Raw genomic sequence first — 12332 nt, 5'->3', positions numbered from 1 at the left:
TGTCGAAGATGCAAGCGTTGCGGTGACGCCAGGGGGACCATGCAGAGAGAAGCACCAGGGAGGAGAGCCCTTCGCGCATGGCGGTAGGCGCGACCGCGACCGAGGCTTACCACCAGCCCAGGAAGGAGGCCTCGGGGTCCTGGGAGGATCGGGGCACGTCACCAGGTGAGAATCTCGTGCACTAGAAGAAACCTGTTAATCCTTGACAGATTTGTGATGACATTATGAGAATCTGTCACAGTATATGACGATTTTCTCTCATCGTCACGGAAACCGTCATCGATAAGTAAGATGTGAATGTGCCCAGAAATCCAACGAAGCCCATATGTTTTTTGTCTTTTTCCTGAAATCCGTAGATTTCAAATTTTAATAAAAAGAATGCAATCAAGACTTGATCCCAAGACCTCGTGAGTTAAGAGACTAGTGCGTGACAACACTCCTACCCACATGACTAAAGGAGCATCGAAACTACTACATGTACGAGCATGACTTGTCCGATTTAATACGATGCAACATCCAGCCTTTGTTGGACTTAGAGTCCAACTGACATACGGTTTGATCTGCTCTATCAGATATAATTCGTACGTGATTTGTCGTATGTATAGCATGGTTGAAGGAGCATTAGGTCGTTTTCCTTTTGATAATGCATCTATAATAAAAGTTTTAGTAAAAAAAAGGTGTGCCATGGATCAAACCGTGCACCTCTCACCTACTTGAATAGTCCATACGTGTTGGTCAAGAAATCGTGGTGTGACAGATTGCGGACATAAAACTTTGCACTCGTACACAACAACTATATATATATATATATATATATATATATATATATATATATATATATATATATATATATATATATAAAATCACGACTTCAAAATTTAATTCAAGTTTACTTAACTGGTGTGACAGATTGCAAATATAAATTTGCAAGAAAATTTTTGCAGAGATAAAGATTTGCACTCGTACACAACATCTCTCTATATACATATATATAATATGTGACTCCAAATATTAATTCATGTTAATTTAAAAATATATAAATATAATTTTTCAATTTCATTTATATTGAAATCAACATAGTCCAACTGTATTATGTAAAACCGTCATGGTCGGTGACTAAAAACTCATAGAAGGACTAGTAGGGCTTTTTAACATAGTCCAAGCCGTGACGGACTGCTGCTCCTTCTTTTTTAATTAGGAAACGGACTGCCCCTGCCCCCTGCTGATGTGGCGATCCAGTGTGAGCGAAAAACTCGTGTTGTGATTGGTTGACCAAACCCTCCCACGGATCGCACATCTAAACCGTCTGCTCCTCCGAGATCCGACGGCTAGCAAATCTTCCCCTCTTTCTTGATTGTTCTTCAGCCCACCCACGCGTTATCTCCGCCCGTGACCAGCGCCCCCACGCCGCACCAACCCACCTTCTTCCTCTCATGCCGCCAGCCCGCCGTACCCACCTCCTCCCCTCCTGGCTCCTCCCCTCGTGCACACATCCTCCTGTTCTGACGCCTCCCCGCCGTGCCCAGCTTCCCCTCAACCGGCCGCGCTGCCTGCACTCCCACCGCCCCGCCGTAGTGTCCCCTCCTCTGGCCAAATCCGGCTGAGATCCGCGAGTCCACGGCAACCGTGGGAGGATAACGGCGCGGCAACGGGCGTCCTTCCTCCCTGCACACTTGCGGCAACTACCACATCCCCTTCCCTCACCTCTAACCTCCACTCCCCGACCCCCTTTCCTCACCTCTAGCCTCCACTCCCCGATCCAGCCCCTAGTGCACAACGCGGAGCCGGTCTCGTCGATGCAGGTCGCGCCCATATCGCTGCAGGGAGCGAGCGACCCCATCGTGGGCGTGCTGAACCGCGGGGATGCATAGAGCCGCCACCGGGCCCAGCAGCTGCGGATGCGCCCTGCTAGGAGGCTGCCATCCTCTATCGCCAGGGGGCCCGCATACGTTGCCTACGCAGTCCTCACCGCCGGATTCTCTGACTACCGCGCTGCTATGAGCCGCTCGCTCCACCAGGTCCTCTTTCCTCTATACTTTTGATTTTTTTTCAGGCTGTCTTAAGGTTTGTCCACGCGCAGGCAATGTCGACCATGGGTTGAGGCCTGATACTGGCGGATAAGGTTCTCTCTTCAATAACATCAGCAGGGATGGCCGGATCTCCGTCGAGAAATCCAAGGAATACCCACACCCTTAGACAGAATTAGGATTGGGAGTTTGTATTTTTAGTTTATTCTATTTTGGTGGTCCTTTGCAGATGTACTGTCAGGAAATATCCGTAGTTTAAAGTTTTTGTGTAATATTTTCTGCGGTGTGTATGTATTTTTTTAAGGAACATATGTATTTTTTCTTTTATTTAATGACATGTGCATACATCTTTTGTAAAATGTATACTGGCTCAGAATTTGCAATTGTTTGTAGATGGACCAAGAGAAATTAGATGGCTAATTGTTGAGATTGAAACCAATGGGCCTTGGACATACCTAAAATTTAACGGACCAAAGTTCTAACTGGGCTGACTACATGTGGATGTTTGTCTTAGATGGAGCTTTAGTGAGCCAAAATTCTTATTGGGCCGATTACTTCATAGGCTACCATGTTAGATTCTGATGTGGCACATAAGTTAACGCCGTTATGAGCATGTTAGTTAAGTGCCATGCATGACGGCCAAGAATCGTCACGGACCATGACGGTTTTGGATGATCCGTCATGCAGTGTGCGGTGGTCCAATTATGACGCGATATACATGATGGAATTTAAATCCATCATGGGTTCCCATCCATGATGGTTTTGCACAGGTCTGTGATGGACTCAGACCGTCATGTATTAACAGAATTCTTGTAGTTGTGCCAGATGATCCTGGAGAACGAGCAGTGAAGAAGCAGGTGATCGATTGTCTCGAGCTCCTGAGCACAGAACGCGTAAAGATCACCGTGCGGGAGCCCATGCCAGGCAGCAGTCCAGCAGCGATCCATGTCGGCCAACCAAGCGAAGAACTGGATGCGGAGAGGGGCCCAAGTGCGCTAGGTAAGCTTCCAATGCGGGGTGATAGTTGAGCCGGTGAACATTGCCTGATAACAGGACTTAGTGGAGTAGGAGCCGCTGCTCGTCCATCACCAACGCAGCTCTTCAGGGTCGGTAGAGAGGGTTAGATGTTGGAGGAGCCGCCGAAGTTCCACATACTGCACCATGGCCTTGGGCCCCAAGGCGGCACAGATGTCGGAGATCCATGCCCGACCAAGCAAACCCTGCGCAACGGAACCCGTCCACCTGTGATACCTGGGAACCAAGGCCAGCACGGCCGGAGCGAGGTCGGCAACGGACTGTCCACCGATCCACCTATCCGTCCAGAATAGACAGGAGTTGTCGTCCCCCAAGATCAACATCGTGGAAGCGTTGAAGATGGCCTGGACATCGGCGTCTATCGGGATGTGGAGATGTCTCCAGGGTCTAGAGAGGTCAGTGGCCTTAAGCCAAAGCCAGCGAGCGTGGAAGCAATGCCAGTGCGCTACAAGTCCCGGATGCCCAGGCCCCCATACTCTAGAGGATGGCACCCTTGCGCCAGCTGACAAGATTGCCACCACCAGAGGAGTCAGTGTAGCCATGCCAAAGAAACTCGCGCATGATGTGGTTAATCTTCTTGAGAATGGAAGATCTCAGTGCCATGGCCATGTGGAGGTGGGTAGGCATAGCGGCGAGGACGTGACAGGCGAAGGCCAGCCTTTCATCGCGGGAAAGAAGCGAAGTGCGCCAAGTAGGAAGCTTACGAGCCATGCGCTCCACCAGAGGCATAAGGGCAGCCGCGGAGACTTTCTGGACTGAGAGAGGGATGCCCAAGTAGGTGATCGGGAAGTGCACGATTGGGCAGGAGAGCGTGCCCGTGATTTGTGCCACTTGCATGTCAGAACACTGGATAGGCATGGCAGAACACTTCTGGAAGTTCATGTGAAGGCCGGAAGCAGCTCCAAAAATGCGCAGCAGCTCGCAGACAACAAGGAGCTCCTGCGGGTCAGGATGACAGAAGATGACCACGTCATCAGCGTACAAGGAGATGCTCGAAGCCATCCGGCGCTCGGTGAGGCGACGCAGAATGCCAGAGCTGGTGGAGAATTGAAGGAGAGATTTGAGGGCATCGATGACCAGAACGAATAGCATCGGGGAGACGGGGTTGCCTTGACGCAAGCCCTTCTCATGACAGATGGGCGGACCTAGATTGTCGTTGATCAAAATACGAGTCTTGGCGGTGGAGAGTAGGATGGAGATCCATTCCCGCCATCGAGGACCAAAGCCAATATGGCGACGGACCTGGAGAAGGAGCAGCCAGGATACGGAGTTGAAAGCGCCCGCAATGTCAAGCTTGAGGAGCACACGCGAGGCGCGCATGTTGTGGAGCTGACGAGCGGTCTGCTGGACGAGGATGAAATTGTCATGAATAGTGTGTCCCGTGATGAAGGCGTTGTGGTTGGAGGACACCATGGCGTCAAGGCGAGGGGCGAGGCGGAGCGACAAGACCTTGGCGAAAAGCTTTGCAAGGAGGTGAATGAGGCTGATCGACCGGTAGTCCGAGAGAGAGGAAGCGTCGGGCTTCTTCGGGAGAAGGGTGATGAAGGCCTCATTGAGCTTCTGGAAGCCCAAGCCGTTCAAGTGATAGAGCTTATCGAATGCGTCACAAATGTCCTTCTTGATGGCATCCCAGCATGCACGAAGAAATTCGGACGTGAAGCCGTCGGGGCCCGGCGCCTTTCCGGACGGGAGCTGCTTCGCCGCGGCCCAAATTTCGGCCTCGATGAAAGGAACCTCGAGGGACGAAAGGTCGAAGGAACGGCCATCGAAACCCTCGAGGTTGAGGGTGGAGTCACGCGAATCAGCCGCACCCAGGATGCCGGCGAAGTGGTGAAAAGCAGCTTCCTCCATTCCGGCGTCGTTAGAGACGAGCACGTCGTCCACGCGCAGATGTCGGATGCGCTTCTTGTGGAGACGGTGAGAGGCACGAATCTTAAGGAAGGTCGAGTTAGTGTCCCCCTCGCGAAGCCAAGACAGACGAACACGATGTCGGGCGATCGTGCGCTCGAGGGACGCGAGGCCGAGGTACATGAGCTTGAGACTCCTGCGCAGCCAGATCTCAAGCGGGGAGAGCGGCCGCAGATCCATGGCCGCATCGAGCCGGGCAATGAGCTTGCGCGCGACCTGCAGCTAGAGGGAAACCGAGCCAACCCATCGTGCACTCCAGCTTTGGAGGCGACGGGCTGTGAATTTGAGGCGCTGGTACAGACGGCGGAAGGGATCGGCATCCGGGGGCTCGGCGTTCCATGCCTCCGCCACCACCTCCTGAAAGCTATCGAGCTTCAACCAAAAGCATTCGAAGTGAAAACGCCTGTAGACCCCGAGCTGCTGAATTATGTTGTTCTTTGTACTACCATGACTGGAAATCCCCCCTCCAAAAAAACTCATAAAATTATAAAAAATTCTTCGTGGGAAAATAAACCATGTATGTCCATGAAATTGGGTCAACGGGACATGGATGACCCACACGCGCCCAAAATCAATAGGCAAATTAGCTAGACGCACACGCCGAAGTACGGAGCGCGTTAACAAAATTCACCGCCAGACGCCTAGAGCCACACGCATCTACACGGTTGGGTCCCAAACAAATACACGCTGCACCCATACATAGGTCCTTAAATTCAATCCGACCAAGTGGTGAAATGTGGTAAAGAAATCTTCCTTGGAAATAGGGTTTGGGGTATTCTACGTAGTAGAGTTTATATTTCTTATATAAAAAATTCTACACGGCTGTCATAATAACCAACACAGAGCTGAAGATCCAACCGAGAAGACAACCCGCAACATTTTCAAGAACCCCTCGATCGCAGAGGTGATAAGTTGGGTGCTCCCAGACTATATGCCACATTGGTCCAGCAAAATGACATCGAATTGATTCATCCCGATCGCAAAAGCTACATTTGGCGCCTCCTTTGTCCAATTTGTTTGAGAAAATTGCGTTTAGTCAATATATGACAGCCATGCGCGTATAACTTGAAATGCATGATTTATACCAGGATTTGAAGTCTCCAGAGTTGCAATCTTTGGATTGGGATACTGGGTTGTCCAAATGTCCAATACCACCACGGAAACAATAGGCAGGTCCTCAATAAATACCATGTACTCCTACTACTACTCCTAGCTTGTTTCAGGTGCTAGAGGGTGGGGATCCCTGAGCAGTAGCAGTGGTCCTTCTGCTTGAGGGTAAATTCTAGCCTCTAGCTGAGCCTGCCTGCCAAGAGCAACAGCTAGCCTTGCACAGAGATTCCCGCCAGATCTTTTGGCCGCCTAGCTTGATCATTTGCATCTGCCCGCACAGCTAGAGCAGCAGCAGACAGACGTAGATGCAGATGATAAGTATGCGTACATTGCCTAGGGCAAAAACCAAACAGATACTTGTCCTTGAAAAAGCCACTCAACTCTCTCCCTCCCTCTCTCTCCCATGGTTTCTCGTGGTGTTCCTCGCTGCCAGATCTTCAAAATCATGCACGCCGCTGATTGATCTCGCATGCATGCATGCACATGTGTGTGCGCGCGCTCCCGCGCATCTGCGGCACTGTAGGCTGCCGCTGTTGCGTCCTCCCCCACACCCTCCCTGCTGCCAAGGAGCGTTTGGACGCATCGCCTTGGCCCGGTCTCACCCTGCCATCGCCCTGCATGCCCTGCCTGCTTGCATTTGCTGAAACAAGGGCGAAAGGTGAGCACTCACTCGCTGCTGCTTGCAGCTTGCATGCAGCCTGGCCGCAGGAGGCACTGTAGCAGACGAGAGCAAGTGGCGCCTGCTCGTGCTTAGAAAGAAGAATTGTTCCTTTGCTACAATCGCCCGAGGCCGGCCACATGCATGATACACATGCACACACAGTGCGCTCATCTCAGGAAGGGAACGAACGAATGAATGAATGAGTGAGTGAGTGAGCGAATGATACACCCAGATACCACCACTGTCGCGATAGATGGCTAGCGGCTAGGCGTATGTTGTTGGTTAGTTAACAGACATTCATGAGATGATGCATTTTATATGCCACTGATAATAATCTACTGCTTCATGGCTTGTCCTGCAGGTGCATGGGGATTGAAACAGCACAATCATGAGGCGATAAACCCTAAACCGTAATATAAAAATAAACAGACCGACTCCATCACCACATGTTGGGCGCCGGCACACTGTTCTTCTACACCCTTCCCTCCTCCATGATCCAAGCAAAGGAGGGAGCCCCCATGCCCCCCGTCCTTTTCCCTGCTTTGTTGTTGCTACGTATGGGCATCAGCAACTTTCAGTTTTTGGTATGCATTAAACGCCGCTGCCCCCCTCCTGGAGCAGAGCAGAGCAGGGCCCCTCTCGTCTCTGTTCCTGGTGGCTTGCGTGTGTGTGCATCAGAGAGAAAGAGAGAGAGAGAGAGGCCTGCCGCCCAAGATCTCTCTTGATCAGTGCCGAGATCATCAATCAGGGGGGCCTGCCATCCAAGTGGGCATCTCCATTTTTCTTCCTCCTCGAGCTGGTTTCCGAGCCTGATAAAACCACCCTCCCCGGCCTCGCTCAACTGCTCCCCAGCTTCTTTCTCGCCTGCTTGGAAGTAGTACCAGAAAGTAGAAACAGAGGGGAAGCAGAGAGATCGCCTCAGGGTCGTCGTCACGAGCTGCAACCCGTCCGCATTGTAGCCGTGATATCAGGAAATGCTCTGGTTCCCATTTTAGGTCCGGCTCCATCTTCTTCCTCCTCTCGCTGATCATCTCCTCCGATGCTTGGAAAGCTCTGCTGCTTTTGCTGCCCCACTCGCCCTCTCTAGCTAGCCATCCCAGGTAGAAGCCTCTGCAGGGGAGTAGCCACTTGAGGTAGGACGGAGGGGTGGTTGGCGGTTCATAGGCCGTCGCCGTCGCCGGTGCTTTCTCTCTCCATGATTGTTTAAGGTTCGGCTACCAATCCCTACCTCCGGAGGGCTTCCTCGGCTGTTCCCACTTTGGTTCTTCAACTTGATTTCACTTCTTGTTTCTGCGATTATTGTCTCTTTGTGTGGTACGGCTTGGAATTAAAGATCTCCAGTGCTCTGGCTGTTGATTCTCATGTTGAATATTGAATGTTGAAAAAGAAAAAGCTCAAGGGAATGTTGAATGAGCAGTTGGATAAGCACAATTTCTTATGAGAGGCCACTGTAACTCATGCCCCTAGCCTTTCTCCATTTATTCTGGCGCTTTTCTTCCGCTGCCCCATTTTGAAATTTCAGGCAAACAACCCATTTTACTGTGTGCTTTAGCTGCGCTTTTTTTACTAGATCAGCTATGCTTTAGTAGATGGCTGCATTTTTGCGCACAGGCTAGCAAAATACTAGGTGGTGTCTTTGCCACAAAATAGGTGAACTTTTTCGTTCCTCCTATGGCCAGTGCTGTGCAATTTGGTGTGCATTTCAACCTGCTACAATGCGCACAGTAGCTTGCCTTGCATCTTCAACTTTGTGGAGGAACAATCTGTGAACTGTGTCCTCAGCAGCGTTCGTTGATGTCACCAATTATTTGGCTCACGTATCCTACAGCTGCTTTGCTTCAGGTCTTTTAAAATTACTAGTGTGTGCAAGATTTGGCCTTTGGCGACCACGGAGCTAGGCGCCTCAAGATGTCTAGCAATCCATCCTATCATCAGCAGCTGGGGTTGGATGCCATGAACACTTGCTTCTTCGGCGGCAGCAGCATGATCGGCTCCGAAGCACCGTTCTTCTACCCAGGCATGCCGCACGATGCGGGCTTCGGCTCCGGCGGCGCGGATGTGGCCGCGCATTTCATGGCCAGCAGCGCGATGGTCACTTCGCCGGCGAACCAGCTCGTCTGGCCCGCCGCTGCTCCTTCGCAGGACAGCCACCAAGCGAGCATGTCGACGGAGGAGATGAACGACGACGCCTACGCCGTCGCCGGCGAGAGCTGCAGCACCGTGCACTCCATGCTCCCTTCCGCCTCGGCAGACTTCTTTCAGTACGGGTCGGGAGTGGTCACCATCGCCCAGCCGTCGAAGATGGCCAAGCTCGTTGCTGGAGAGCCACACTGCGGCTGGCTCTACGATGGACCGAGCGCTGCCTCGACCCACCAGCCGTATTACCTGACGGCGTTCTCCGGCGGCAGCGACTTTCCGGACGCTGTCGCCGGCGCGGCGAGCGGCCTGTCGCTCAGGCTAGGTGCCCAGTCTTCCTCGGTCACCATGGCGAGCATACCGGAGCAGTCCTCGGAGGTGAGCTGCTCCGGCCTGACCCACGTCAACAGCGAAGGCTTTGGCTACCAGCAGCCTCAGGCCGTGAGGGCTCACGCCGGCGCCGGCGCCGGCCTGTTCCATCTGCCTCCTTACGGCGATGTCGGTGCCGGCGACGACGAGCTGCGGCACGTGTACCCACAGATGTACTCGAGGCCTCCGCACTTCTCGCAGGTGCTGCCGCGGTCGGGATACGCGCACATTGCCCAGGAGCTGCTGAATGGGTTCGCCGGCTGCGTGCTGAAAGACCTGGCCGAGATGCCTGACGATTCAGTCAGCGGCATTGGCAGCGAGGCGAGCCTCCTGCTCTCGTCGAGCTGCTCGGCGAGGACGCCGTCGTCGGTGAGCTCCAACCAGCTGATGCTGCCCTCCGACGAGGGCTCAGCCGACGGCGGGAGGTGGATGGAGGCTCAGAGGGTGAGGAACGATCTCCTGAAACTGCTACAGCTGGTGAGCGAGCGAGCTCCTGAATTTCATCTCAACTTCAGAGTGTTATTACCAGAGTAAAAAGAAAAATCTCATGGCTGGAGCCTGTTGGGTGGATGCAGATGGACCAAAGGTGCAACCGGTGCTTCGACGACATCCAGACCACGGCGTCCAAGTTCAGCAGCGTGGTGGCGCACCCAGGCGGCGGCGGAGGCGGCGCCATCGCGCCGCCGCCGTTCGCGCAGCGCGCGATGTCCGCGGTGTACCGGAGGCTGAGGAAGCGGATCACGGGCCTGATCGTGGCGGTGGCGCAGAGGTCCGGCGGGGGCGGGGGCGGGGAGCCGTCGTCGCTGGCCGACAAGGAGCGGAGCTGGGAGTCGGCCTTCATCCAGAAGCACTGGGCGCTGCAGCAGCTCCGGCGCGGCGACCAGCAGTCCTGGCGGCCCCAGCGCGGCCTGCCGGAGAAGTCCGTCGCCGTGCTCAAAGCCTGGATGTTCGAGAACTTCCTCCGCCCGTAAGTTTCAGTCAAGGATAAACACTCCTGCTCCTGCCCTGGATAATGGCAATGATTCTTACTCTGAACTTGGTAGGATCTCAGTATTTCTGTCAACTGAATGAGCATGATATCTGTGTTTACCACTGGAAACTTGACGAGACGAGCAATCTGATGATGTCTCATGGCAGGTACCCGAAGGACCACGAGAAGGACATGCTGGCGGCGAGGAGCGGGCTGAGCAGGAGCCAGGTACCAATCTCAGGCTTTTCGGCACAAAGCTTACTTCCATTTTGCTAGAGAGAGCAGATCAAGCTTAAAACAAGAAAGAACACCGTAGACTGAAAATGTTGCTGCGTTGGCAGGTCTCCAACTGGTTCATCAACGCGCGCGTCCGGCTGTGGAAGCCGATGATCGAGGAGATGTACGAGGAGCTCAAGAGGAGCTCCGGGCGCGGCGGCGACGCTGAGCTTCCGAGCAGCAAAGACGTCGTCGGCTAGGAAAAGGGGACGGCCAAGGTTGGAACTGCACGAGTCCTCACTCATGGGCCCTGTCTCTCTGGCCATTGTTGATCATCTGGTCGCTATATCTATGTAGTAACCTGGAGTAGTTTTCTTGCATGTACATATAATTGCCACCTGGTGCCTGCGATTAAACGGAAACCTCTCGCATGATCGTTGATTGTTCATGGCGTCGAGAGGTTTGAAAGATTTCGAGTTGCCCGGCAGGGGAGTAGAAGCGCGCCGCTGTTGCTGTTACGGATTGGATCTTTTTTCTGCATCGCGCTGTTCCACGTTGCAATCGTGCCCTTGGTTTTGCTGACAACGGATCGCGCCGGCACATGAAATGTTCGGCGCACGTTTTGGCTTCATGTATGTATGCACCAACGCAAGTTGCACACTTGGAAATGCTATCTACTCCGGAGTTCGTTTTCTTGAATTGATGGCAAACACATGCGTGCTTGGCTCTCAAATGAAAGATCCGAGCAGTTTTAGGTCTCTGTTTGTCCATGATTCAAAGCGTCAAAGATTCGAAAGTTGGAGACTTTTCTTTAAGAAAATGACCTGCAACTTTAATCGAACTTGACAAAGATTACAACTACAATGCTTTGGATCATTGATCCAATAAATTGCAAAGTAACTCTCATCAGTAAGAACGTACAAGGAAATTCTATCATCACAAAATGAATTCTATCATCAGCATTCTCCAGTTTAAGGAAGGATCCTTCCCCTTTCCATACTTAGGGCTTCCTCTCAATATGAACAAGCTCAAGATTGAGGATTTCAGTCCTATGTTACAAAGAATTGAAAGAAGAATAACTGAATGTTCCACTTTAATCTCTTATGATGAAAAACTGCAACTAATTAAGTCAGTGTTCTCCTCCCTTCCAACCTTCTTCATGAGCTGGATTTGAGGAAGTTGGAAAAGCCATGATTTCCTGGGAGACAGTCTGCAAACCTAAATCCCATGGAGGACTGGGAGTGATAGACATCCAACTACATAACAAAGCCCTGTTAACTAAGAACTTGCACAAGTTCTTCAACAAGCAGAATCTACCTTGGGTCAAACTGTCGTGGGAATCATATTACTCAACTGTTTCACCAAAGGATAGACTGGAGGGCTCTTTCTGGTGGAAAGCTCATCTGAAACTGGTACCTCTCTTCAAGGAAGTTGCACATTGTATAGTTGGCACTGGAGACACCACTCTGTTTTGGACAGACAAATGGCAACACAGAATCCTTGCTGGGCAATATCCTGAGCTAAACTATTTTGCAATCAATGATCAATGGTCAGTGGCCCATGTGAAACAATCGATTGATATCATGGAGCAGTTCCACACCCCACTCTCTGTCATTGCCTTCCATCAACTAAATGAACTAACACCAATTGGGAAACAACTTGGAAACACTGTTGATAAATGGACTTATGAGTGGAATTCTGGTATAATTTCTGTCAACAAGATGTATAAACATATGATGGGTCCTTCAGTGGCACACCACCTGTTCAAAGATTTATGGAAAGCAGCAAGAAGAATCAGGCATAAAATTTTCTTCTGGCTGTTACTATATGACACAATCAACTTCAAAAGCCTTCTCAAAAGGAAAAATTTTCTTGCTGCAGAGTTACAAGTGTGCACTCT

At 51.8% G+C, this 12332-nt stretch overlaps 1 protein-coding gene across 6 annotated transcripts; it reads left to right on the top strand.

Annotated features, from left to right (window-relative positions):
- The first annotated feature begins 7257 nt into the window (after positions 1 to 7257).
- Positions 7258 to 11131, top strand: LOC100682415 (BEL1-like homeodomain protein 2). 6 transcript variants are annotated; one of them, XM_044567354.1, is made up of 6 exons: positions 7270 to 7949; positions 8570 to 9723; positions 9822 to 10213; positions 10384 to 10444; positions 10558 to 10710; positions 10803 to 11131. In XM_044567354.1, exons 2-5 carry the CDS (start codon positions 8650 to 8652, stop codon positions 10690 to 10692), a joined length of 1662 nt encoding a protein of 553 aa, XP_044423289.1. In that variant the 5' UTR covers positions 7270 to 7949; positions 8570 to 8649; the 3' UTR covers positions 10693 to 10710; positions 10803 to 11131. The 6 variants fall into 6 exon arrangements, 5 of the variants coding, with proteins under 5 accessions (XP_044423293.1, XP_044423289.1, XP_044423292.1 ...); XR_006473584.1 differs by lacking the exon at positions 10803 to 11131 and having other exon boundaries at positions 7258 to 7949; positions 9822 to 10285; positions 10558 to 10669; XM_044567358.1 differs by having other exon boundaries at positions 7269 to 7736; positions 8584 to 9723; positions 10558 to 11131.
- Positions 11132 to 12332: the final 1201 nt, after the last annotated feature.

The sequence above is a fragment of the Triticum aestivum genome, chromosome 7A (genome assembly GCF_018294505.1).
Source record: "Triticum aestivum cultivar Chinese Spring chromosome 7A, IWGSC CS RefSeq v2.1, whole genome shotgun sequence".
In the NCBI taxonomy this organism is placed as follows: Eukaryota; Viridiplantae; Streptophyta; class Magnoliopsida; order Poales; family Poaceae; genus Triticum; species Triticum aestivum.
This window is presented reverse-complemented; position numbering and strand designations above follow the sequence as displayed.

Excerpts from the sequence above, each read along its gene's own strand:
- LOC100682415 (XM_044567358.1), top strand. The coding sequence starts at position 8,650 with ATGTCTAGCAATCCATCCTATCATCAGCAGCTGGGGTTGGATGCCATG. Across the intron at positions 9,724-9,821 it reads TCCTGAAACTGCTACAGCTG|ATGGACCAAAGGTGCAACCG; the intron begins GTGAGCGAGCGA and ends GGGTGGATGCAG. Across the intron at positions 10,214-10,383 it reads TTCGAGAACTTCCTCCGCCC|GTACCCGAAGGACCACGAGA; the intron begins GTAAGTTTCAGT and ends GTCTCATGGCAG.